General features: G+C 42.4%; 3 protein-coding genes across 12 annotated transcripts in view; 1 reads left to right on the top strand and 2 right to left on the bottom strand.

Annotated features, from left to right (window-relative positions):
• CCNYL1 (cyclin Y like 1) overlaps window positions 1-738 on the bottom strand; it is a 30,569-nt gene extending 29,831 nt beyond the window's left edge. Inside the window, exon 1 of the mRNA XM_083571690.1 lies at window positions 371-738. Coding sequence (XP_083427816.1) covers window positions 371-626 — 256 coding nt within the window. The 5' untranslated portion in view covers window positions 627-738. The remainder of the gene's footprint in view (window positions 1-370) is intronic.
• Window positions 739-3,231: 2,493 nt separating this feature from the next.
• METTL21A (methyltransferase 21A, HSPA lysine) lies at window positions 3,232-10,569 on the top strand. Of its 4 annotated transcripts, none has more exons than XM_083572880.1 (4): window positions 3,232-3,470; window positions 5,895-6,049; window positions 7,304-7,415; window positions 8,541-10,569. In XM_083572880.1, exons 2-4 carry the CDS (start codon window positions 5,903-5,905, stop codon window positions 8,936-8,938), a joined length of 657 nt encoding a protein of 218 aa, XP_083429006.1. In that variant the 5' UTR covers window positions 3,232-3,470; window positions 5,895-5,902; the 3' UTR covers window positions 8,939-10,569. The 4 variants fall into 4 exon arrangements, with proteins under 4 accessions (XP_083429006.1, XP_083429005.1, XP_083429007.1 ...); XM_083572879.1 differs by having other exon boundaries at window positions 3,242-3,456; XM_083572881.1 differs by having other exon boundaries at window positions 3,439-3,536.
• Window positions 10,570-12,394: 1,825 nt separating this feature from the next.
• CREB1 (cAMP responsive element binding protein 1) overlaps window positions 12,395-25,529 on the bottom strand; it is a 32,104-nt gene continuing 18,969 nt past the window's right edge. For 4 of the 7 annotated variants that reach the window (XM_083572115.1, XM_083572116.1, XM_083572118.1 and 1 more), the window contains 6 exons: window positions 23,613-23,713; window positions 22,765-22,907; window positions 21,739-21,789; window positions 20,659-20,841; window positions 19,366-19,516; window positions 12,395-18,704 (listed from right to left, as the gene is read on the bottom strand). In XM_083572115.1, the coding sequence (XP_083428241.1) occupies window positions 18,560-18,704; window positions 19,366-19,516; window positions 20,659-20,841; window positions 21,739-21,789; window positions 22,765-22,907; window positions 23,613-23,713 (774 nt within the window). In that variant the 3' untranslated portion in view covers window positions 12,395-18,559. The remainder of the gene's footprint in view (window positions 18,705-19,365; window positions 19,517-20,658; window positions 20,842-21,738; window positions 21,790-22,764; window positions 22,908-23,612; window positions 23,714-25,529) is intronic. The other 3 variants (XM_083572119.1, XM_083572120.1, XM_083572121.1) reach the window with 1 other exon arrangement.

Below are 25,529 nucleotides of genomic sequence, written 5' to 3'. Positions count from 1 at the left end.
ACCTTTGTGCCCCCTTCCTTGCACGATGGTTTAATCCGGCTGCTAACCCGAAGGCTGGTGATTAGATTGACCCTGAGGTCCCTTCCAACTTAAATTTTGCGAGCCATCCTTAGGGCTGATGGGAGTTGTAGTCCCAACACATCTGGGGACCGGAGTTTGAGAAAAGCTGTAGGGATCTCACCCAGCGGGGATTTGGAAAGAACAGCCTTGCTGATCAAAGCTCGACCTACTTCCGAGTAAGGGTCATTCTGAAGGCTCCTGGGATAACCCGGAGAAGCCACGGAACGAAAGAGGCTTCACTCCGGGGGAAGCGGCCCTTCCACGCCCCCCCCAACTTCCTCAGCCCCCCCCGCCCCTCTCCCTCACTCACCATCCGGGAACTCGCGGTCGCTGATGTGCTGCAGGTGGGGGCCGCCCCCGCCGGGATCCGAGTCCCCCGACTCGGCCTCAGTGACCTCCCGGTAGTTGCCCGCCCTCCGCTCGAGCCCCACGGCCGCCGCCGCCGCCCCGCTCCCGCCGCCGCCGCCGCCCCCTCCGGCGGACGCCGCCCTCAGCGCCGAGCCGCGGACCCGGCCGAGCTTGGGGCTGGCGCCGGGAGAGACGCAGCAGGTGACGGTGTTCCCCATGGCCGAGCGGGAGAGCAGCCGCCGCCGCCGCCGCCGCCGCCTGGGCTGGGCCCGAGCCCAGCTATAGAAGGCCTCGGCGACGGCAGCAGCAGCAGCAGCGTCGCCTCATTGTCACGCCGCCGTTGCCGCCCTCGCCCGGCCCCGCTCGCCAACCAGCCGCTCCCGCCGCCCCCTCAGCAGCCGCAGCCGGAAGACCCGGGAAGAAGCCGCTTTCCCAACGGTCCCCGCGGCGGCGGAGGAGGAGGAGGAGGAGAGAGCGGCGCCGGCGCCCCCCTTGCGCACGCGCCAGCCAACCGCCGGCCGCGCTCCACGGCCCCACGTGACAAACCCCACCGCCGCCTCGCCCCGCCCGCGCGCCTGCGACGTATCATCTGAAGGCTAAGCGGGGGGGGGGGGCGAGGGGCCGGGCGGCAGGAACCGGACCACGTGATGGGGGCGGGGTCGAGAAGCGGATATGCGCGGGCGCACATAAATATATGCACAGGCATAGGCACATATATGTACACACATCTAGACGCACGTGTAAACACACACACACACACACACACACACATGCATACAAATATATATGCACGCACACATATTTTTTATTTTTTTTAAAGAAATATTTATTAAGATTTTACAAAGACAAATATACAAAAACACCTAATAATAAAAGAGAAAAAATAAAAAGATAAATAAAACATACAGAAACAACAAGAAAAATTAAAAACAATTATTTTTCATAACGTAAAACTCGTTTGCTTGTTTCTTTGACTTCCTCACACCTCCCGTTCTTGTATTCCCATTTAAATAATCAAATCAGCAAATCCTTACCCTCTTTCATTTAACTTATCTCTATTACTTAACATTTTATAACTCAGTATTTTCATACATTATCAATTCATTTTTGCATAGTCTTATTAACTTTGTTGCCATTACCACTTATTTCCAATCCAACACCATTTTAGTTAATTTTTTTACCTAATTATACCCTTCTTCCATATTCTTAAAGCATTACAGCTGGAAACCACTTAATTTCTATCCAACATCATTCTAACATTCATTAATTTTGCAATATTTCTGTAAATAGTCTTTAAATTTCTTCCAATCTTCTTCCACCGCCTCTTTCTCCCTGGTCCCGGATTCTGCCAGTCATTTCTGCCAGTCCCATATAGTCCATCATCTTCATCTGCCATTCTTCCAGAGTGGGTAAATCTTGTGTCTTCCCATATTTATGCACATACATACATAGGCACACGCATACACACACACACACACACACACACACACACACAAATATATATATATTGCTTCTTGGGAGGAAAGCATATTACTGGGACAATCATAGCTTTAACTGTACGGACCTTTGTTGGCAAGGTGATGTCTCTGCTTTTTAAGATGCTGTCTAGGTTTGTCATTGCTTTTCTCCCAAGAAGCAGGTGTCTTTTAATTTCGTGGCTGCTGTCACCATCTGCAGTGATCACGGAGCCCAAGAATTATAGGCATCAATGATTCATACTGTAGAGTTAGAAAGGGTCCCCAAGGGTCATCTAGTCCAACCCCCTACAATGAAGGAATCTCAGCTGCAGCATCAATGACAGATGGTTATCCAACTTCTGCTTCGAAACCTCCAAGGAAGGAGATCGTCCATCACCTCTCCACTATCGAACGGTTCTTACCATCCTAAAGTTCTTTATTGATGTCTAGTCAGAATCTCCCTTCTGGTAACTTGAGGCCATGGGTTCGAGTCCTGCCCTCCGGAGCGGGAGGAAAAAACCCAAGCTTGCACCATCCTCCATGAGGCAGCCCTTCGGATATTTGAAGATTTGGAGTTGTGTGGAGGGAGGAACAGCAGCTTTGAGGAGAAAGGTGGAGAATAGTTAGTGCAGAGAGAGTGCCACAAAATGATGTCTCCCCCCAGCGCCGGGAAGGAAGAGGCGAATGAAGATCTACATTGGGAACAAGGGTGTGTGTGGGGGGAGATCAGCAGCCCCTCCAATCCGGCAAGGGGGATTTGTAGAGGAAACATTGGGGGGCAGGCGGGAGGCACGTGCGTGGATCTGACCTCCAAGACCATTCAAGCAATGCTGTAATTAGAGGCAGGCATCCCTGCGCCTTGTCTGACACGCCCTAGGCACTCTTTCCCCACGTGAGACCTGAGTGCAACTGCAGGAACGCGCCTGGCATCCTATGCTACTTGCGCGCAGAGAGACTGCAGAGCTCAAAAAGTGACGAGATCTTTGCAAAGAGGGTGCTTTGCAGTTCTTCTTTAAGTTTTTATTATCATAATTATCATAATTGCAAACCTATGCTACTTGTGCGCAGAGAGACTGCAGAGCTTAAAAAGTTACGAGCTCCAAAGAGGGTGCTTTGGGGAACCTCCCATGCTTCTACTTCGCAGCCAATCCAGTTCTTCTTTAATTGCATAATTGCAAAACTGATTATTAAAAAGAAAAAAAAACCAGGGCGCGATTGCTCCCGCTGCAAAGAGGCAACCAGGAAGTACAGTAAATGAGAATAATTGGCGCCTTTGCTTTTTAAAAAAGGAGGGAAGACATTGTAACCGGCAGTTAAAGCTCTGTGTGTAACTCTTCCGGTTTTAGTCCATGCAGAATCACAATACTGTAAACGAATTGTAGAGCAGGAAGGGACAGAATGATGACTCCATTGAAAAAAGAAAGAAAAGAAATCGTAACCGGAAGTTAAAGCTGAGTGCATACCTCTACACGTTTTTCCTTCTATGCCTGTTGTCCGGCCGTGCTGGCTGCTGTGCGCATGCTCGGTGCTCCCGCGCCGCCGAAAGTTGGTTCCCGGGACAAGTGGAAGGTCTCCGTAGACCCCGCGTCACGTGAGCAAAGGAGGGTGGGGGGGAGTGTTGGGTATCCTAGCAACAAGAAGGGAGGGAGGCCAGGTACCCCTCTCCTGAAGGTTAACCAATATATTATTATTATTATTATTATTATTATTATTATTATTATTATTATTATTAAACCAAGGGTAGGGCGAGCATAGAAAATGAACGTCTGCAGGAAAACGAGCTAGGCGTTTTTGTTCTTCAATTCCAAATAATATAATTTTTATTCAAGAATAACAGACATGCTGTTAGCAAAGCACAGACACACTTCGTCTAATGGGAAAGGATAAATCACCAAGCCAAAAAAAGATGCATGAGCTACAGAGAATCTATTCTCTTTATTTTTATTAACCCTGCCCGTTTCCTTGGCAGGGCAGCTTACAGATAAAATAAGAACAGCTAAAAACGGGGGGGAGGGGGGTGAGCAGAAACAACCAAGAAACAATGAAACATGGATAGAATTAAAAATTTCTCTCTCTCTCTCTCTCTCTCTCTCTTTCTCTTTCTTATATGTAAGATCTGTTAAAACCATACAAATAATTGCAATGCAAACAGCGCAGCATTGGCCCTTTCATTAAATAGGCTAAGGTTTCTCCAGGTTACAGTTAATAAGAGAAATACACAAATAGCCTTTTTCATTGGATCACACACAACACACAGCTCAGGTGGTTAGAGTGTGGTGCCAATAATGCCAAGGTTGCAGGTTCGATCCCCACATGGAACAGATGCATATTACTGCATTGCAGGGGGTTGGACTAGATGATCCTAAGGGTCCCTTCGAACTCTACAATTCTATCTATCTATCCAACCTCCAGTGGGAAAGGAAAACATCAGGTATGTGCCCATCTCTATCCCATCAATGTGTAAAAGAACCAGGTAAGGTGACACTTCCTGCCTCCAGGGCCCCCACATTTGTGAAAACTGAATTTTTGACAACCCACCTTACAGGGTGGTTGTGTGCAAATATAGATGACTCCCCACTTATAGGGAGGAGTTATGTTCTGGGCCCCCATGTGCGTAAGTAAAATCGCACAATAATAATTGTGGGACTGCTGTCCTGCCGTATAGGATTTGGTTTGTGGGGTGCCAAAGGATACTAACCTGTCTCTCGTGCTTTTAGACATGCACATGCAATTATTTATTAAGAGTTATATACCGCTCTTCAGCGCAGGAGCTCACAAGATACATGAAACTGCTGTCTGAGATCATGAGTATGCTGAGGAGATACTTCTCTCCCTTTCTTTCTCACCTTCTCATCCCTGTGAGGTGATGGAAACTCTAAATCAGTGCCCAGTGTCAGTTCAGGAATGGTTGGTGGCAAATAATCGCCTGAAGCTGATGTCCTTTTGATCAGAAATTCTTCCAACCAGGAATTGGGTATACAACCCTGTTCTGGATGGAGTTGTACTCCTTCTGCAAGATCAGATATGCAGCTTAGGGTAGCAATCCTGGATATCCAGTATCAGTGCTGGACGAGAGTCATTTTTCAGGTTAGTTTGCTAGCTGTAATCTTTCTTAGGGAATTTGGACCTGAGCATAATCACTCATGCAGTCTTCCAGGTTGTATGACTTCTTTCCATGAGGATCTGCCTTTAATCACGGCCCATTCAATTGCAATTGGTCCAAAATTCAACTGGCTGGAACGTCAGAACGTATACCTCTGATCTTACTTCATCTTACTTCAGTTTCCTTTTTTAAAAAGGCTGAATTTCAAAATGTTGCTATTAAACTGTTTAGAGCCTTAGTTGACCCAACTTTCTCCCATATGAAACTGATCAGGCCATGAGCTCAGCCTCAGAGCCTTTTCTATGTCCCATCATTAGTAGAAATTCAAAGCGTGGTTTCATGGCCCTTTTTAGTGGTGGCACGGTGCTTGGACATGCCTTCTCTGGTGAGATCCATCAGGCTCCCTCTCTTCATGTGTTGTTCAGACAGGCTTTAAAAATTCACTTGTTAAAGCAGACTTCTAATACTTAACGTTTTGGGACAGGAATACTGTATCCATGTATGCCCAGTTTCGTCAATAATAATCCCTGGATAGAAATTTGTAAGATCAAAGTCATGAAATACATTTTATTTTTCTTTGATTTAATTTGGTTCTGTTTTTACATGCATGGGAAGATGAAGATAAAATGAAAATAGTCCTGACTGCTAGCTAAGCATCAAACAAATGTAAGGAGGTCGCCTATAGAGAAGAATTCTTGGCATCTTCCAGAAGCACTGGTAGTCTGCTTTCCACAACTGAAGTAAAACTCCTAGTGTGAATATTTCACGTTTCAGTAAAACATTTGGCATGGAGTGAGTGTAAAATCAGAATAAGTGAATTGTGGAGTCGGGCAAAACTCAACCTTTGCTGATGGAATTTGAAGAAGTAGGAAGAGCCTTTTGTACAAACTTTCCCCCTAATGCTATACTTCCATTTGGTTTGGCAGACGAAAAGATGGCCTTGGTTCCTTACGATGACACGGCTGCTTGGGGGATGCAGAAGTTGCACAAGTCTTCCTCTACATACTGCTTTGCCAACCACACCATCGAGATCCAGCAGAACTGGAAGCAGCTGGGTGTTGCAGCTGTTGTTTGGGATGCGGTCCGTATAATTTTGCACTTACTCATTTTCTGACACTGTTGCTGTTTAAATATGATCCTTTGCTGTTTAAAGGTGGGCATTAGTAGTCACTTGTCCAGCCCCCACCCCAATTCCTAAATCAGTAGTTCTTCAATGCTTTTGTAGCCTGATCCTGTGCGTGCTTACTAACAATGGATTTAGTAGGGTTTACCTCCAAATTATAGTAGTCCTGCCATTGTAACGATGGTCTAATCTAGTTGTCCTAATAATCTTATCTGTATTTGTGGTGTTGCTTAAACTATTATTTGGGTAGCAGAGAAACTGATAAAACTTGATATGGATGTTCACTGCACACTGAACTGTTGATCTTCAAAGCCACACATTTCAAAAGAGACAATGGAGGATGAAAGTCATACTGTAAATGTTTAAAGAAACACCTTACACATTTATAATGCACTGTATACTGTGTTTTTAATGTTTTGGCATAGTTTCAGATGACAGTATACTTCACTGTAGTCATAGACACTCTTACCTGAGAGTAAGTCATGTTGAACTCAACAGAACCTGTTTCTAAATAGACATGTATAGGATCCCACTGCCGTCTGTTTGGGTGCTAATGGTACAGTCTTTTTACGGAATGAACCATTGGTGATGCCACATTAAAAAAAATAAAAATAAAACCCTGATATTTCTTGTTTTTCTGTTGAGCGCTGGAAAAAAGCTCTTGTTGTAAGCTGTCCTCATTTTATTGTGCACAACAGAAGGATTAGTTCTTTCATCATCTCTTAACAAGGTGTGATCTGTTCAGGGATGTGAAATCTCATTGGATGTGTACCTTCTTTCAAAAAAATCAGTTTTAACACCTAACTTTCCTACCTGAAGAAGATAAATTTATGAGTAGCCAAACAAATAGATCATTAGTACAGCCCTCAAGGAGACTGAATTCTTTAGTGTATATTTATCAAAAAGTACAGTTTTAAATAGCTCACAATCCGCTGAGCAGAGTAACTTCACTAGAAATTAATAATTTGCAGTTAAATCCTCATTTTAGGCAGGGACACCCAGACTCCCAGTTTTAACCTCCCCAGTCCCCCTGAGTATTTAGGTCCGAAGAATAATAATAATATTCTGGTCTGCCTGCACTTCACAGCGGTTTGCTGCCCTCAACTTTTTTGCATGTTTGTCATGTGACCCACATGAGCAATGCTGTGATTTGGCATTAACCTAAATAAGCATTCTTTTTAATTAGATTTTTTCCCTCTTTTGGGTGCCCAGGCTGTGGTTTTGTGTACTTTCTTGGAGATGGGAGGCATTGATCTACAAGGACGCTTGGTGATTGAGTTAGGAGCCGGAACAGGCTTGCTGGGAATTGTAGCTGCATTGCTTGGTAAGTTTCTCTTCGCAGAAACTGGTGCTGATGTGGCCTATTAAGTTCATCTGACAGTAATTCTGAGTTACATTGTTTTCCTTGGGTGTTGTTCACTGCAGAGCACAAATCCCTTTTTATTGTGTGGTTTTTTGGGGGGGGGAGGGACGCGGGTGGCGCTGTGGGTAAAACCTCAGCGCCTAGGACTTGCCAATCGCATGGTCGGCGGTTCGAATCCCCGCGGCGGGGTGCGCTCCTGTTGTTCGGTCCCAGCGCCTGCCAACCTAGCAGTTCGAAAGCACCGCCAGGTGCAAGTAGATAAATAGGGACCGCTTACCAGTGGGAAGGTAAACGGCGTTCAGTGTGCTGCGCTGACTCGCCAGATGCAGCTTGTCACGCTGGCCACGTGACCCGGAAGTGTCTTCGGACAGCGCTGGCTCCCGGCCTATAGAGTGAGATGAGCGCACAACCCTAGAGTCTGTCAAGACTGGCCCGTATGGGCAGGGGTACCTTTACCTTTTACCTTTTTTGGGGGGTGTTGGGGGATCCTATAGCAGACATGTTTATTTTGCAGCCATCCCAAGATTTTGCCTTTTCAGACTGCAGTCCTATATACACATATCTGGGTGCAAGTCCAGTCCAACTCATCTTAAGTTGATATACCATTTATGACTCTAAACCAAGATAACCTTTCAACTCTTGAATTGCAACCACTTGAATTACTGCTGCATGGCGTTTGTGGGGCTGCCTTGAAATGATCTAGAAACTTCAGCTGACCCAGAATGGGGCTGCAAGGTTATTAACAGGGACTTCCTCATAATGGATTAACATAGCAATGCAGTGATAGAAATATGGTAGCATATTCTTTTACTGAGCATTAGAACACTCTCTTGGTCTGGATAGCTTGGCTGAATGACATGACTGGGCCATACTGAACATTAATAATAATAATTCCGAACATGAGTTTACATAGGAATCAACCCGAGAAATGGTTTTGTTGTTTGGGGAAATGAACCTGTGTTTTGAAAGTTGTGCTGGACACCGGCAATTTGTCTTCACGCGTTTGATTTCTCCTTCTCCTCCTCCTCCTCCTCCTCCTCCTCCTCCTCCTCCTCCTCCTCCTCCTCCTTCTTTTTGGCACATTAGGTGCTCAAGTGACAATCACAGACAGGAAGGCAGCCTTGGCTCTACTGGAGTCAAACGTCCAAGCTAATTTACCTGCTGACATCCGGCCAAGGACAGCAGTAAAGGAACTGACTTGGGGCCGAGACTTGGGGAGCTTCTCTTCAGGAGGATATGACTTTATCTTGGGAGCAGACATTGTTTACCTGGAAGAAACGTTTGCCGATCTTCTTGAAACGCTGGACCATCTCTGCTCTGAACAGACGGTGATCCTACTATCATGCCGCCTCCGTTATGAGCGAGACCACAACTTCCTGAAGATGTTGAAGGAGCGGTTTTCAGTATACGAGGTGCACTATGACCCTAGTAATGATGTGCATATATTCAGAGCACAGAGGAAAGCCCAGAAAGCAGATCTGTGATTAGTTTGTGAGCTTTTGTATGCTCATTCCCGCCACTTGCAATCATACCTGGATCAAACAACTGAATTTAGGCCTTTCATCCAGCCATTCCTCCTGTTTCTTCCCATCCCGATCATGGTAACTCAGGTAATCCAACTAAATTATAAATGGACCAATGAATTATTAGTGTGCAAGGGCCAAGCCTGCCATTGAGGAAACGTAGGACCTGCTGGCTTCAAGTAAATTGAAAAATCCAATTAGATTAATAATAGTGACAATTTACCTCTGTTTCCCGCTGGTGTTAAGCTATGCTGCTCAGAACTACATCTCAGGGCACTTCACTCAATGGAACAGCAAATCTGAATTATGCAGTGCATTGGGGGGGGGGATGTGATATCCACAAGGAAATATTTGGCTGTATTATGTAAAAAAAAAACCCCAGTTTTACTGTTTCTGTACTTAGAGAGAATGAATCAATTAGCAATTTTCTATCAGCCTAACTGGAACAATGATCAATCATGCAACAGAGAAAGAATATACCAAAACATAAGGGGAGTTATTGATTTGCATTCCTAATAGAATGTTTTAATTCTTCTAGATATTTCGCATGAGACTAATTAGTCTACCATCATTCATTCATTATTATTTAGAGTTGCCTAGTTCCTTAGAAATTCATTCTGTTCACAAATATGCTTCATTAGTTGTTTTTCAATAATCAAGTTTGTAATTTATAATTCATCAGTCAAGCTGGACAGCATTCAAGCTGTCTAGTAATTGAATTTATCAAGTCTAAAGATGATACAAATCTGTGTTTATTCTCTTAAGTGGATCCCTACTATTTTATCGAAAAGTAAAATTGTAATACATTAGTTAAGTAAATCACTAATTTACATTTAATAAAGTTTTCCCTCTGCTAATTCAAATCTGCCAATGTAGAATCAGAACCACCTCCAATCCAGCATCAGTTATCAATATGCAAGTCCAAATACAGTAAAAACCGTGATATCATAAGTAAGCCAGAAGTCAACTAATAACTGAAGTCTTTTTCAAACGTAATTTCAAGGTCATCAAGTACGTATACAGTAAGATCTTCTTTGAATAGTTTTTTTAATGTCCAGAAAGTCTATGGGTGTCTATATCCAAATAAAGTTCTGTTCCCAGTAAACTTATCTGTGTCCACAATTAGATTCACACACATATATATAACATGTAAATTTGTCTTATATTAAAGTTTGTCTCGAAATTTGGAATTAGTTAAGGTGTAATTTAAAGTCGTGATGCTTTCTGTTGCAATTCAAAAATAGATCCTTCCCTCAAAAGCTTTCCATGAGATTAGATTTACTTCTGAAATTATCAAAAGAAAAAGATAAATCCATTTCTTACCCAAAGATCATGTGATGAAGAGAGCGGAAAGTGAGTGTGCCGTCCATTGTCTATCATTGCAATTGGAAAGTGATCTGATCAATAAAGTGCACTATCTGCTTAGTGACTTGTAAAATTCTGGTGCAAAGTTCCAGTATTCTTATTCTCATGTGGAAGAAATTCTTACAAATAAGTTGTTACTGCCTGATAGAGATAGTAATACTTGATAGTTGTAAATCATTCCACAGAAGTAGAAAGTCAATAAAAATGTTTGATGTTTTGCAAAGAAATGTCCCATGTTTGATTAGTTTTTCAACAGAAGGATACAATCAGGCAGGTGTACTCAAGAGGTAATCTCACGTGACTTCTGAATCTGAACTCCTCCACTTAAACATGCCTCCAGAGTGAGTTGCCAAATTCCATCCCGATCAGCAGAGAGTGCAACTTCTAACCAGAAAGCCAGAATTTTCACAATTGCGTTGTGGTCCCTTGGAGTGGATCCCAAGTACTGTGAGCAAATTGAAAAGAGCTGCATGTGCAGTGGGAGCAGAAGAGCAATTCTCTAGCTGAGAGGTTCTGCAGCAGTCCTTGTACTTCCACATGCAGCAGTAGAAGAGAACATCTGGACCAAAACCATCTAAGAGGCACAAGAGTGTCCCTAGCTGAACACAAAACAACTCCCATTCTGCATGTAAGAGGATGCTTTTGGACTCCCAAAACTTCCTAAAGAGTGGAAAGCACAATCTTGAAATCAACTGTGCAAATGTAACAAGGGTGAACAAATCTTTAAAGAGCTACAGTCTCATTTTTAAGCTGCACCATTCTTTAGTTCCTATGGTTCAGGCACTAGGTAAAGGTAAAGGGACCCCTGACCATTAAGTACAGTCACGGACGACTCTGGGGTTGTGGCGCTCATCTCACTCTATAGGCCAAGGGAGCAGGCGTTTGTCCGCAGACAGCTTCCGGGTCATGTGGCCAGCATGACTAAGCCGCTTCTGGCGAAACCAGAGCAGCACACGGAAACGCTGTTTACCTTCCCGCTGGGAAGGTAAACGTGCTTTCAAATTGCTAGGTAGGCAGGAGCAGGGACCAAGCAATGGGAGCTCACCCTGCTGTGGGGATTCGAACCACCGACCTTCTCATCGGCAAGCCCTAGGCTCTAGTTTAGACCACAGCACCACCCGCATCCTTTTTGGTTCAGGCACTACCTAACAGCAATAAAAGCAGCTGTTTAAAGTAACTGAAGTTTTTTTTTTTTTGAAAGAGCTCTTTCTGGGATTTAGAACTGAATCAGTTCACAAATTCGGTCTTCAGCTTTTCCAGCCTAAGTAAATCCATTCCATCGCAATCTGTAACCTGTGGAGCACTTTTGTGCTGTAGGTTTCGACAGTCCATCCTAGGGCACGTGCTTAGTTTGAGCTGGATCTAAGGTTGAGCAGAGCACGTGCTGAAAAAGCCATATGACCTGCCCCACCCCACCCTGGCAGAGATAATAGGCATCTACCTCTGGAAGCTTTTGTAGAATCGTAGAATTAGAAGGGACCTCCAGAATCATCTAGTCCAACTGCCTGCAACGCACCTTTATGCAGGGAAAAGCCTGCAACCTTGGCATTATCAGCGCCATTCTGAGGAAAGTGGCACAAGAGATCTGTGCTATTATTCTGGTGCAAAATGTGGAGCTGAGAGGTTAGGAGGGGCTATGGTTTCTTCAGCCCAGCCTCTCCATTTCCTAGTCAAGGGAGCAGCCCGCCCCCCCATTTCTCCCTCCCCGTTAATAATGATCATTTTTGTGGGTGTGCCAGGGACATGAATGGGAATTCATTCCCATTCCCCATGGGCCCCTGGTACATCTAGATTAGGGGAGCTTTCTGCAGGTGTTCTGAAATACATCTGGTGGCATAAACTCTCCTGATAGCCTGTCTCTGCCCCCAAAGCAGCCCTTAGGCTGCATCCTAGGGTCCCTCGCCAGCTTGACAGAAAGTATACATATGACTGGGCCCTCAGAGCATTGCTATTTTATTGTTTTGCTCTTAAGTGGTCAAGCGGCAAGTATCGCTGACGTCAACGGCATCAAGATAAATGACCCTCCTTCTCTGAAGAAAAGAGACTTCAAAATGATTTTAAAAGCATGTTTATGTGTCTGCACATAAATGTGTAAAAAGGGTGTTATGACAGTTTATACCACAAACTTTACAGTAAGAAAAAGCACTTTTATGACAATTCACAAATTCACAAGGATCACTTTAATATACAAAGCAATTACTAGCATTCTGAAACACAAAGCAGTTAGTATGTACACAATGTTAATAAAAAGCAGTGTAACTCAGTACATGGGGAGGGGGAATAAACACACAAAACAATAATTACAAAATTAAAACAGGGATGTTTCTAGGAAATAGAGGATTCTCAAATGAAATTAACCCATCCCCAGTTCATATTTCTTTGCTCAGCAATTTAATTTCAAGAGAAAACTTTTTTCAAAGTTCAATACCCTGTTTTGTGCTGATTGTTTTGGGTGAAGAATCAGAAATGGGGGTGAATTTTAGTTTCTCTTAAATAAAAATAGCATAGCCATCCCCATTCCAGAAACTTGAAATTTTGCATTGTGATTTCTTCATGTGTAAACTGCCTTCCAAACGTAACGAAGGAGCTTTAGAGAAGGTGCTTCACTTGCACAACTTTCTCTCTGTGTGTTCTTGCAAGCAGAATGGCCATACATAAAGTAGTAGGGTTGTAAATGGAACTGAAGGTCTAGCATTTAGTTTCTTATTTCAAAACAGAAATAATTATATTACACAGATATGGAGTGGTATCTGGCTCAAGTGCAACTGGTAGAAAACATTTTAAAAACAATCTCCCAATTATTTACCATGACCTTATTGAATACCATCAAATTGTTGGGTCTCCTCTCCTCTTTCTTCCTGCCTCAGATTGTCCATCAAATCAATATGTGGCCATGGCTGAAGTGACTGACTGATACAGTAGTATCTTGCTTAGAATGATACAGCCAATGGTTGTTTTTAAATCTGCACCAACCTCTAACTTGATTCCATTATCAACAGGTCAATCAGGAGGAGAAATTCAAGTGAGGAGAACCTCCAGATAATTAGAGAGGTTTGATGTGCCTTGGGTTCAATGTGAGGCTAAGAGGCCACATGTAAACAATACAGCATAGTTATTGTGGTAGGCAGTGGCGACTGGGTCATATTCAGAAAGTGCTGCAAAAGAATGGCAACCATAGGACCTCGGTGCTTAATTTTTGCAGCCACGTATCCATAAATTAATGAGCTAAATCCCAGCGTAGTTGTTCTCAGTTGTCTCATTACACTGGGGTAAGCTACACACCCCCTTGACACCAAGCATCCCGGAAATAAATGCTGCATTGGTGAAAACGTACGTGTGCACACAAACCCTGAGAAAGTGAGTAAAAGGGTACAGTAAGATGAGGTGAGATTCCTTGCAGGTATAAGCAAGGAAGGGATTCAAAATAACAATTCTGAACAAACCCTCATCATTTCTGACTCTGTAAACATGACTTTAAAATGTACGACCGCTCACTTCAAGCTAGCAGGGACCTGCATTTGCAGTACCAAAAATACATTTGTGCTATTAAAAAAAAAAGCCTGTCCGTTCACCTACGACTATGGTTTACATACATTTTGAGGTTCCAATGTTTCAGGATGCAAATCTATTAGAATGAAATATTTGGGATTGCATTCTGATATGCCGCCTACGGATTTCTCGTCTTGCAGTGAAGCTATGCAATAATTCTTAAGCTATAGTCAGCATGGAAGATGAACGTATCACAAGACAGTGCACTGCTAAAATTTCAGCACCATATATTTAACAGTTCCAAGCTGGCTGTGCTTCTCAATGTGCTCAGAACAGAGGTTGGTGTACTTTATCAATCCATAGGCATAAAGTATGCAACCATGGGTTTATAGTCTATAAAAATAAACCCATTTTAAGAGTCTTTAACTTTACATCAACACATCTTAATTGCCAGCAGGAAATACTCAGGAGTTGTGCTTTCTGATAAATCTGGGTGTGTTATGTAGCTTCACTCTTTAAGGAAAGCAAATCCACGCATCTTACATTTTTTTCATCTGGATTCGATCCTTGAAATGTTCAGTTCTATTCACAAACTACAAAATGAATTTAGTATCACCAAAATTTAGTTTCCCCTTTTCTCATATGATTGTTCCAATAATTAAATACAATCCTCTGCCACATTTCTAATGTCATTAAAAGGACTGTAATTTTCCTAACTTCCACTGGCCTGTAGATTTTTGGTCCTGCCCTGCAGATCCCCCCGCAAGAATTGCCTCTTTTAAAGTTTATCCTGAGAGTCAGTGGATTAGCTAAAAGTAATGAGATATATACAAATAGTAGGACCACAATAAATATGCTAGGCGCTCTTCAGATTAAGAGCCAAGCTGCATGATCAATACCCTCAAAGGCAAAATTTGAACTGTGACTGTACTGCCACTTCACACTGCAGATGGCAATTGAAATGTTTGCCTCATCACAACATGCCCAAACATTAAAAACTAAGATGTCAGTGGAAGGCTATAGTATACCCTTCTCCATAACACTAGTTTTTTTTATGGGCAGGATTTTTAAAAATACATGTGGGAGCACAATCAAACATTCCATCTCCACCTGCAGCATGTAGTTGTACATTCTAGCCTTCAACAGCACCCAAGGCTGCAGGTCATGTATTTGAGCTCATTACCAAAACTGATTTTGGTCATACCGCAAAAGTTCTCACCTTACTGGGAATTATTTAGCTTCAGATAATTGTTTCTGAAATAGAGACACTATAGAACCACCAGACTTGTTTAGACGGATGTGTGCTTTCACACTCAAGCAATGCTGCTGACAATAGCTGGAGTTAAGATACTAGAAACCACACAGAAGCAAGAAAACTGGAAAAATATTTTTCTCACCAAAAAAAAAAAAGGGGGTGGGTGGGTGGGTCATTAGTTCCCTTTGCATAAAGCAAATATTTTCCTTTTGTTTTTGTTTTTTTGCCTTAATGTATAGCTGCCGAAGAGACAAAGCACAAAGTGAAGAATCTGGGGGAAGAGAGGAGCTTAAAACGGCTGACATAATTCCATAATTCACTTTCTAAAAAAATACAAATTGCAGTGAAATAAAATCACTAAATATGGGTAAGTGAACAACAATACAACATATCAATAAGCGCCAGAAGAATGTAGCTCAAACAAGAGGCTGAAGCGTGTGTATTAACACGCATGCACATTCTCTCTCTCACACACACACAGAGTAAAACTTTTTTCTGACCTCAATATACTATAATACTCAGCATTCCTGACTTAAAAGCTCTCAGAGCTATAGATTATATACTGTGTATATATATTTTATATATGTACATATTTTATACATACGCATTTTCCAAGAATATCTGTTAGAAGAGCACCCTGGGCAATATTTTAATTGCCTACATGGTACCTTTTATTTTGTAAAAGATAGAAACTGTACTTGAAACCAGACCTATGTATGATGACTACAATGGAGCTAGCCCTTTCTACACCTTTTTCCCCCCAATTATGCCTGGCAACCAACTTAGTATTTTAGCAAAATTTCTGTTGAGCAGCAAAGGGGCCAAATGCAAAACTACCAGGTTAGACAATCTTGCTCTTTGTTCAATAAATTAGCAATATACAAAATAAGGGTTTGCTTGTTTTTCGGATTCTCTTCAGTTCCTTTTGGCTGTCAAGAATTACAAAGGACATACCAGTAAAGTCTGAACTTGGGTTACCGAAAACATAAGAAATAGGAAATTGTCGTATTTCATAAGAAATGCCAGATATCTCGGTATTGGGTAAGTAAAATCTGACAGATGTTATTTTATTGCTGGTGAAAGATTCCAGAATGAAAACCCTGAATTGACCTATAGACGAGCCACACTAGATTCTGCAAGCAGTTCATGTTGAGCCTCCTTTGACCGAATGGAACCTGGGAAAGGCTGAAATTAAGTGTAGAGTCAGCCCCACCACAACCCATTTATCTGCTGAGCTCTCTTGCTGAAATGCAGCTCTCTCAGCTAATTGCAGGAGATGCCAAGAACACAGCAAGCAGAGAGTTATGGTGGTTGCTTTTCTGATGAACGAATTTTAGATTATTACATAATGTTTAAACAGATTACCTGACACATCCGCAGCCAGCTTTGAAAGAGGCTTTCTCAAACCAAGATCAACACATACAACGGTTTTCAATGAGGTTAGCAATTCAAGAAAATCAGCAGAGATCATGATTCTACCAAAATTTCGGGGGGTGAGGGGAACAAACCTCACAAGGCAGGTAAAAATTGTGGATTTGAGTTCTCCATAATCTATCACCCCATTTCTTTGTAGGAACCTGCTTTTGTTTTGTTTAAAAAAATATTATGATGTGAGAATTAAAGGGTTTCTAAAATGGCAGGACTTATTTTTGTTCAAAATGTCTGTATTATTTTATCCAATAGCAGGAGGAAAAGTTTGCCTTGCAAATAAAAATAAGCTGCTTAAAATATGAGGCTTGATAGCTTTTTATATTCTTTAATTCTAAAGATTTTGTGACATGCCATGGAAACAAATTTTGTCTTCATCTGATAAAAGGGTAAATTATCAAGATTTGCACTTATTTTCATAAAAAACAAATGCACTATTAAGTAAAATTACTAGCTACAGATTATTGCTACAGGTGTTAGATTTAACTGATAAAACATTGCAATAGGCCATGTTGGTTTTATCACCTTTAAGAAGATCTGTGAACTAATATTCTTTCAGGAGCAGTCTTATTTTATGTGCAGGCTTTTATAGATGAGGATCAAAATAACTGCTGGGATTAGAGATTCAAAATAACTTCATGTTCTCTTAAATAAGTCCATTTTGCCTCTGGAGAACTGATTCCACCTCTAAGTAGCCAAAGTAGCTTGAACAGAGGAATTTCTAATGTTGAACGGCTTATTTACTGCCTTAAATCATATTATATTGATTAATCACATTACTGATTCCTGCCACATACTTTAGGGGAAGTTTTTTTCTTTTTACTCCTTGGGGTTTGAATGTCTGCAGATGAGAAACTTTTACTTAGATCCAGCTTGATCCCTAAATGACACAGAGTCCTACTGAAATCAGATAGCTTAACTGGGATGCAGGTCTGGCTGATGACTTAGGTTTAACAAGTCAGCAAAGTTCAATTTCACACCATCTGTGTGCACAATAGGGAGATTTAGAAAAAAAAAAAATTCTCTACCAGGTCACCAAGTTAACATTCACTCCTTTCTTCACTAAAGTATGCACTGCTAGTGGTTGCCTTGTATAACATCGCCTCTGGATAATGCAAAACAAAAATGGTGTTTTAATGAATTATTCTTTATGATAATCTCATGGACTTCTAAGCTAAAGCCAGAACGTTACCGTTCCTGCTCTACTGCTTGCTAGGAGTCCATGTCCCCTTAGGATATCATAAGCGTTAGATGATTTCTTTACGGGCAATCAAAAGACTGAACACATGAAATCTCCTTTTTTTATATAAAAAAACAGGAAATCAATGGAATAATTTTTTATCATATAGAAAACTATCTAAAAAACAGATGGAGGTTACAGGTGACTATCCCACCTTCTCCCCAACCCTTCTCTATATGCTCATTTAATTCCTACTGTGTACATACCTACATACCTGAAGTACATGTCTTTTGGCATCATTCTACCACGTAGCTGCAACTGTAAAGTTTGATAATGGACGTTTGAAACCATGCAACAATTTGGCAACCATAGCTTCCTCAGAGCATACCTTGGGTACGCATCCAGCCCACATAATACTTCAGGGCAGAGCCTCGGGATAACCATCTCTGAGGGTTTCAGATGAGCTCTGTGTTTTAATTCTTGAAAGCATTATGAAATAACCCCCTCTGCGCGTGAACACAAAAAACAAAACCCAGCTTCAGAAGTGAACGTTATTATTCCTTGAAGAAGATTGGAGATGAGGAAGTCTGTTTTCTTTCTTCTCAACCAGGATGCACTGTGGTGAAAATAATTCGGGGGAAGGGAGAGGGAAGGTGGGGGAGAAGTGGAGGCAGGTGTTTCAACATTCACAGTTTAATGCAAAGCACAGACGAATAAAATTCTGCAGTTGCTTTCAGGCAGTTTTGCGCGTAGAAAAAAAAAAGAGAGAGAAATGTTTAGAAAATAAAAAGTCCACTTTGTCTTTCTGGCAGTCACCAAAGCAGTCTTTCTCTGACATTAACAAACCAAAAATGGGGATCTAAAATTAATCCGATTTGTGGCAATAAAGGTCCTTAAGTGCTTTTAGCTCTTCAATCAATGTCTTGTTTTGGTTTTCAAGCACAGCCACTCTGTTTTCTAGACATTTGACATATTCCTTTTTCTTCCTGCGGCACTCGCGTGCTGCTTCCCTGTAGGCAAAACAGAATATTAAAGCTCAAGTCAATATGTTCACTGATTTTAAACTGATAAAACTGAGGCAGAAGTAACTGAATAGTATAATATTTTTTGTTTCTTTGGGAGTAAAATAAACACAATTCTTCTTTATGGGCAGGTGAGCAACAGGCTTCCTTGTGGTAGTGGCAAATCACTATTGCTTGCCTAACGTATCAGGAACCATCTGAAGCAATGGGAGGTATTTTCACATATGCCATTCAACTGTATGGATCAACTGCATGGTATATTTACTGTTGTTAGCTGCTCTGAGCCCAGCTTCGGTTGGGGAGGGAGGGATATAATTTTTAAAAATTATTATTATTATTTTATATTTTGCATTTGGTGTTATTTTCCTTTTCGGAGTAATTTTTTAGCTAGGTAATTTTGGGGTGTGGTGAGAGGAGGAAGGTACTACACACCACAACTTTTCTTGCCCTTCATGCTGAGGGATAAAGACTGGTGTGTACTGAAGCTACCTTTCGGAGCCACATTTCTGCTTATTTTATTTTTCAGGCACAGCCAAATTTCTGCCACACCCTCAGTTCCACCTGGTAACAAATCCTTCGGCAGGATTGGGGCGGGTAGAGTTGGGGGCCGGGTCTGCTGGTCCACCTCAGTCCTCCAGAGCACACAAACCTGTTCTTCATTAGGCGGACTTCTCTCTTCCGCGCTGCTTCCTCTGCTGGCTGGGTGGGAAGTGCTGGGGAGGATGCCATCACGACACCAGGTGCAATGGTGCTTGTAGGTGCTGTGCGAATTTGGTAGGTCTGGACATCTCCTGAGGCAGCTAAGAGGAAAAAAAAGGATCAGGGAATGCAGGGGTATTAGCTCTGACAGCTCTGGAAGCCTACACTGGGGTCGGGGGGGAAAGGGGACCTGTCATTTCAAACGAAGAACCTCTCCCCTCATTACATGAAGCTGCACGGTTGATGACACCTTGTGTTGCTTCCGTGCTGTGCTGGAAACATGTAAAGCTTCTGCCTGTGTGGCTGGGCTAAATGTACATATTTATGTAACATGTCCATGATGCATCTGCCTCTTTCTCCCCACCTTACTTGCCTCTGTTGCTTTGCTTATCCCTGTCCGTTCTTACTTTCTGATCCTGTTTCATATGGCCTCCTCGCACCCTAGCTCTCTCTTCTACTTCTCTAGCCCAGACCCTTATCCAATTCAATAGACCACAGCCTACTTCCAGGCTGCCGGCACTGCTTCTTCCACAGGGCCCCTCCTGACTCTTCACGATCAACCCTTTCCCAGTCTCCACCATCCCTATCTGCAGCCATTGCCACTGCTCCTCCTACCCAGAACCTTTGTTAAATTATAGGCTTCTGCTGCACACAGCTGTTTCCTCCTGTGTTTCTCCCTGACTCCTTATTTCCCACATATTATTCTTCAAAGCCATTGCTCTTTTTTCATCAGGCTTGGCCAGGCACATAATTGTTTTTGTGTGGGTTAGTGAACAGTCATGTTCAATTAAACTTAAAAGTAACCCTAGGGACTTTCAAGGAGCAAGAAAAGTAAACTCTAGTTTGGGCACCCCCACCTAACAAATTAGCTTTTGGATAGCTCTTTGCTCCAAAAGTAAATAATGTCCCCACCTTCGATTGTTGCCAAAGATTACTTGCCAGCACCAGAAACAAAACCTTGAAGGAAAGACACTTTTAAAAAACCAAAACTAAAACTATGCTATTGTCTAGCTATTAGCATTCAGAATTCTGGCACATTGCTAACTACTTTAGTCTATTGCCCACTACTGCTGGAACAGCAGAGTGTATTGCAGCTTCCTTAGAAACAGGTATTTGCTTAAAAGTATGGTGCTTCACAAATATTACATGTGCACAGTGATTCCCTATGGGGGAAAAAAATTCCACACACGGCAAGTATCTAGTGCTAAACTTGAGCACATTGCTTAAAACTGCTCTTCTTTACCTTGTACAACAACTTGGTTGCTGGGCACGAGAATCTGCTGTCCGTCTGTGGTCTGTGCGTACTGTAAAATGGTGGTACCAGGCTGGGTTGCAGCGGCATTGGTCATGGTGAGCGTCTGCAGGCCTTGGACTCCATCGGTGCCATTATTAGCCAGCTGAATTGCACCTCCCTGGGTGATGGCAACTGAAAGCAGGCAGATGTGAATCAGCATATGAGAATATTGACCTCCTCAGTGCCATACACACAACTGTCCTCAGTCCTTTAGTCAAACCAACAATTTGAAAATTAAGTCCGTTTCTAGACTCTTGTTTTTTATGGATGTGGCGCCACAGAAATTTCACCCATTACCGTTGTCAGTCCAGGGAGATACTGCCCTGAGACTGAAACCCCAGCAGCTGGGACTGCGATCACCACACAGGCCAATGTTAAAAAACTGCCATCAACTTGCCAGTTATGTTTCTATTCCTTGCAACCATGGTTTGTTTGTTTTTTAACAACCTAATTTAGATAATAATTTCCTCCTGCAGAGCGAAAATATCTACTTTATCGGCAAAATAAATATTTACAACTTACATTTCAAGAGTAACCATGAGACCCTCTAAATACTGATTTTGGTGATCATTAGGTATTTACTATGTGAGATTTTCAGTAATGTGTAGGTCAACAGAATATTAGTTACAAATAACGAATGACATAAAGCTCATCAAAGTTATCAATCTACTTCTGACATGCCTCTATCAAGCTCCGCCCATTCTAATGATTAAGGTTTTTTGTTTTTTCATTTTGTTTCCCCCTCTTCTCTACCCTGCACGGTTATGCTTTCATCTACACCCTTTTCTCAGATCTCCATTCTAGCATTCCTCCGCCTCTTTATCTCAGTTCCTTTTCGTTCTTCACATACAGTTTCTCTTCTGGTTTTTATTTCATGAGTCTATTCTCTTTCTCTTTCCCTCGGTCTGTTCCACCTCATCCAGACGGCAGGACAAATACCGTTCACACACGGTCCCCTCATTCAGCGCTTCTAGCACAAGACTCCTCAGCTCCTCCACATTTACACCAGTCCATTCATGCAGACAATACCTGCATGCAGAGCATTGCCATATTGATGGTTGATATCAGCAACACCAGTCCCTAAAAGAAAATCAGGACCACACTGGGGACCAGGGCAAAAAACAGTTGCAAGCACCATGCTCTTCATCTATCCCCCCCCCCACTCCAGCCCTGAAAGTTTACTGAGTAAGGACAATCCACATGGCAATGCTTCTCACATGAAAACTGCAACATGGAAGCATGCTTGCATGCAATAGCTACTGCAAAGCAATGATCACAGAACCAGTGTCAATAGGAGTTAAACTGGAATGCAATCACCTTATCACTTGATAAACTACCACCTCAACTGCTTGAGTCAGCTCGTCCTTCGTAGTCATAATGGCACAAACTGGCGCGGTACCCCGCACTGAGGAAGTAGGACAAAGCTCTTCTATGTACGGGCAACCCCCCTACCCGCCAATAATATACCTTCAGCTAGGACAAGTGAAGGGTGTTTGGGCTGAAAAAAGACCTTCAGAATTGTATATACACAGACTTTGTTGGCTCTGCTCACTTCTTCGTGTGCTGCTCAAGAAACCCCCTGTTCTACCGATCCATTGCATCAAGGAAGTGTTGTTTATTTTGCCAGATCAGGAAGCTGGCCTTTGGTGAAAGTAGGAACCTTTGCACCCAAAGGGCACTTTTCAGGGGGAACTCACAGGAACTCAGTCCCGGCACCTCTCAGGTGGGTTCCAGCACCTCTCAGGTAGGCGCCATTGCCATTTTAAGAGAACGAGGAAGGTGCTCATGGCGAGTTCTTTTTTCCTAAAAAAATAGCACCGTGTCCTGTGTGTATTACCTTTTGGCCTCTTCCTAAGTATTTCCTGTTTCTCTCCTTCCAGCATTTCTGACGCCACAATTTCAAAACTTGGGAGTGGCAAATGTGGGGCTTCACGTTTTGAGCACTTAGGAAAAATTCATAATATAAATACTAAGCATTCTTGCCATCTTTTAAAAACCAAATCTCTGAAGGATTCTTCCTCTCCACTTATCAGATGAGAAACACAAGCAACATACTGTATTGCCCACTGCTTGTCTGGTAAATTGGAGTTGGCACCGTGACAGTTGTGATGGCAGGTGCTGTTGCTTCCTCTTCAGACTTTTCTTCTTCAATCCTTGGCACTCCTGGAGCATCTGAGGACAAGTCGTTCAAGATTTTTCTGAAAAGGGAAGAATATTGTAGAAATCTTACCAGGTTCTCGTAGCTTCTGTATTTTTGGGCAGGAGAATTGGTATAACTGGAAGGGCAGGGACGGAATGCCCAGGCTGTCACACTGGCAGGGTAAGAACCTAAGGAAAGCCTGGCTGAATCAGACAGAGGGCCCATCTGTTCCAATATCCTGTTCCCTATGATGGTTAGCTAGGAGCATGAAGCCTCATCTGCCATTTGCTCCTATAGCAACAGGTATGCAGATGTGAAATGCCTCTGAATATGGCTCTTACTTCCTCAGCAGGACTTGACCTATGGATACCTAAGCAGGATTTGAACACAACACTTCAAGATTAATATCTCTTAGCAACAAACTGTATACTGAAGCCAAAAAGGATTTCTGCCCCTATTGTACAGTTTGGGATAATCCAACTGATTTAGGTGCACTGGGCCGTATTGAACCAAATCATTGTGCTAGCCTAACAAGACTTCGCTTCCTCTCCTCAAACCGGGTCAGGAGAAGCCCCATGCCAAACATCTGGAACACATTATAGTTATACAGTATGACTATAACTTGTACTGGAGTTTGTATAACAACAAAGAAACTGGTCGTTAAGAAAACTGAAAGCTAAATGACTTCTGTCTGACGTGTCACTAGACAGTAATTATAAGAAGCTGATTTGCTGCATGTGTGTAAGAGAAATTAAATTGCTACCTGTAAGAAGGTCGTCTGGAAAGAATCTCCCTGCGTTTCTGGGAGTCTGTGACACTGTCCACAGATTCCTGTGAATCTTCACTTTCTGCAATAGTGGAGATCTAGGTATAAGAGCACAGTAATGTTACCGTTTCAAACATACTTAAGTAAAAACAGATGTAAAGGTGAGAATATGGTCAGCAAACCCACGCCATGAGGTCCTCTTCTATACATGACAATCTGAAGACCCAAGTAGTGTAAGAAACTGTGGTCTCCTATCTACTCTGAACAAACATGCTCAGAGGAACATGGAACTTTATAAAACCTGGCCTCTGCAAAAAAGGGGGTGTCATTGACGTTCTTGGTAGCAGAAGGCAGATACGGGATCCATAGGTGGTGTCCGGCCAACACTTGCTAACCTGGTTGACTGGTGAATATGAAAACACAATAAAGAAAAAGCAAGTAAAAGTCTGTTTGCCCCAAAAAGAAAATAATGTTTTTAAATTTAAAAAATAAACAAGCAAAAACCAAACATGTGTAGATATTGGCAAGGCTATCAGGTGCCTTCACTTGTGGAACATAAATTGCTGAAAGATCTATAGGTACGTCGTCAACATTCAGTATAACCAGGATTTCAGGATTGTGAAACACTTCTTAGTATTTCAGCATTCCTACTGCATTCTTGCCTTTAATCTTCTCCTCCTAAATTCCAAGCACTTTTGTTATCAGTTTCTTATCTTGTTTCACTATGGTTAGAAATTCCTGTGTGTCATCTGAACTCTGGAGGGTTTTACATAACAAACAGCATAAACCTAGCTTTAGTGACTGGAAGTATAGGCAGAAGAAACTACAGAACTTGTAAAGCAGCAAACAGGAAGCCTTATCAAGATGATCTAAAAAACCTAGTAGTGCTTACACAACTGTATAAACAGACTTATGAAGTCTATCTGCTGATTACTGATTCTTAATAAGAAATCTCTAAAACTGCAATCCTGGGTGGATGCACAATGGCTCAAGACGGAGGAAAACCCTGGTATCCCTTTGACTGTTTCCCACTTTGGTTTTGTTTTTTTTAAAAAAATATTTCCATACCACTGGAAACAATAGGAGGAAAGATTTAGTTCTGCTTAGGAGTGTGACTAAATTTCTCCCTCATTTGAGGGTAAGTCACATGACCAGGATGCCTCTGGATCAAAGCTGCTATCGCCTTTTTCGCCCAGCTGACTTCAGAATTCCAATGTTTGCTGGGCTAGGGCTTTGAAGGATCTGTCACAGAGGTAGATCCCATCTAACCTATGGCCTATGGGATGCCACCTTGCTGACCTTAGGGCTGCATCCTACATTTATCTCACATTTTTAAGAACATAAAAATCAGACTGAAGTTCCAACTAGTTCAGCATTCTGTTTCCAAGAATTGCCAGCTACATGCTTGTAGGAAGAACATATCAGGGCAATCTAAATTGTCCCTATTGTCATGCTTAATAGCAAAAGATTTTGAGAGTGCTTTGGAACCTGCTTAGGGAAAGAACCATATTAAATACCCCTAATTAAGCAGCATAATGAACTGCTTAAGTCTTTTATTCTAAACCAAGGGTGGGCAGCTGCTTTCTGCTGTAGAGGATACACTAGCTGTTCTAAATTGGTTATTGATTCACATCAGAATATGAACACCTCTTTCAAGAAAACACCTATGTATGTGAAGGTCTTCCAATCACCTAAACACACATCCGTTTTCAGCAGAAACTAAATAAAATGCTATTCTTCTCATATGGTGGACTGCTTCCCCTTGGAAGGTTTCAGATATGAAAAGGAGAAGTTATAAAGCCAGGCCCTATAACTGAACCACAGTGGAATCCTCCTCAGCTGATGCCTCCCAGGTCTGAAATACTGCCTGTCCTAGCTGTACTCTGTTAAACCTGTGGTGCTGTTGCTGCAGGC

This window comes from Podarcis filfolensis (assembly GCF_964270895.1).
Source record: "Podarcis filfolensis genome assembly, chromosome: 1".
Lineage (NCBI taxonomy): Eukaryota > Metazoa > Chordata > Lepidosauria > Squamata > Lacertidae > Podarcis > Podarcis filfolensis.
The sequence above is the reverse complement of the archived record's forward strand: the minus strand, read 5'-3'. Positions and strand labels throughout refer to the sequence as shown.

Bases quoted from the DNA above. Each gene is read 5' to 3' on its own strand.
- METTL21A (XM_083572879.1), top strand. From the start codon at position 3,384: ATGCTCGGTGCTCCCGCGCCGCCGAAAGTTGGTTCCCGGGACAAGTGG. The intron at 6,050-7,303 runs GTCCGTATAATT...TTGGGTGCCCAG, and splicing joins CAGCTGTTGTTTGGGATGCG to GCTGTGGTTTTGTGTACTTT. The intron at 7,416-8,540 runs GTAAGTTTCTCT...TTGGCACATTAG, and splicing joins AATTGTAGCTGCATTGCTTG to GTGCTCAAGTGACAATCACA.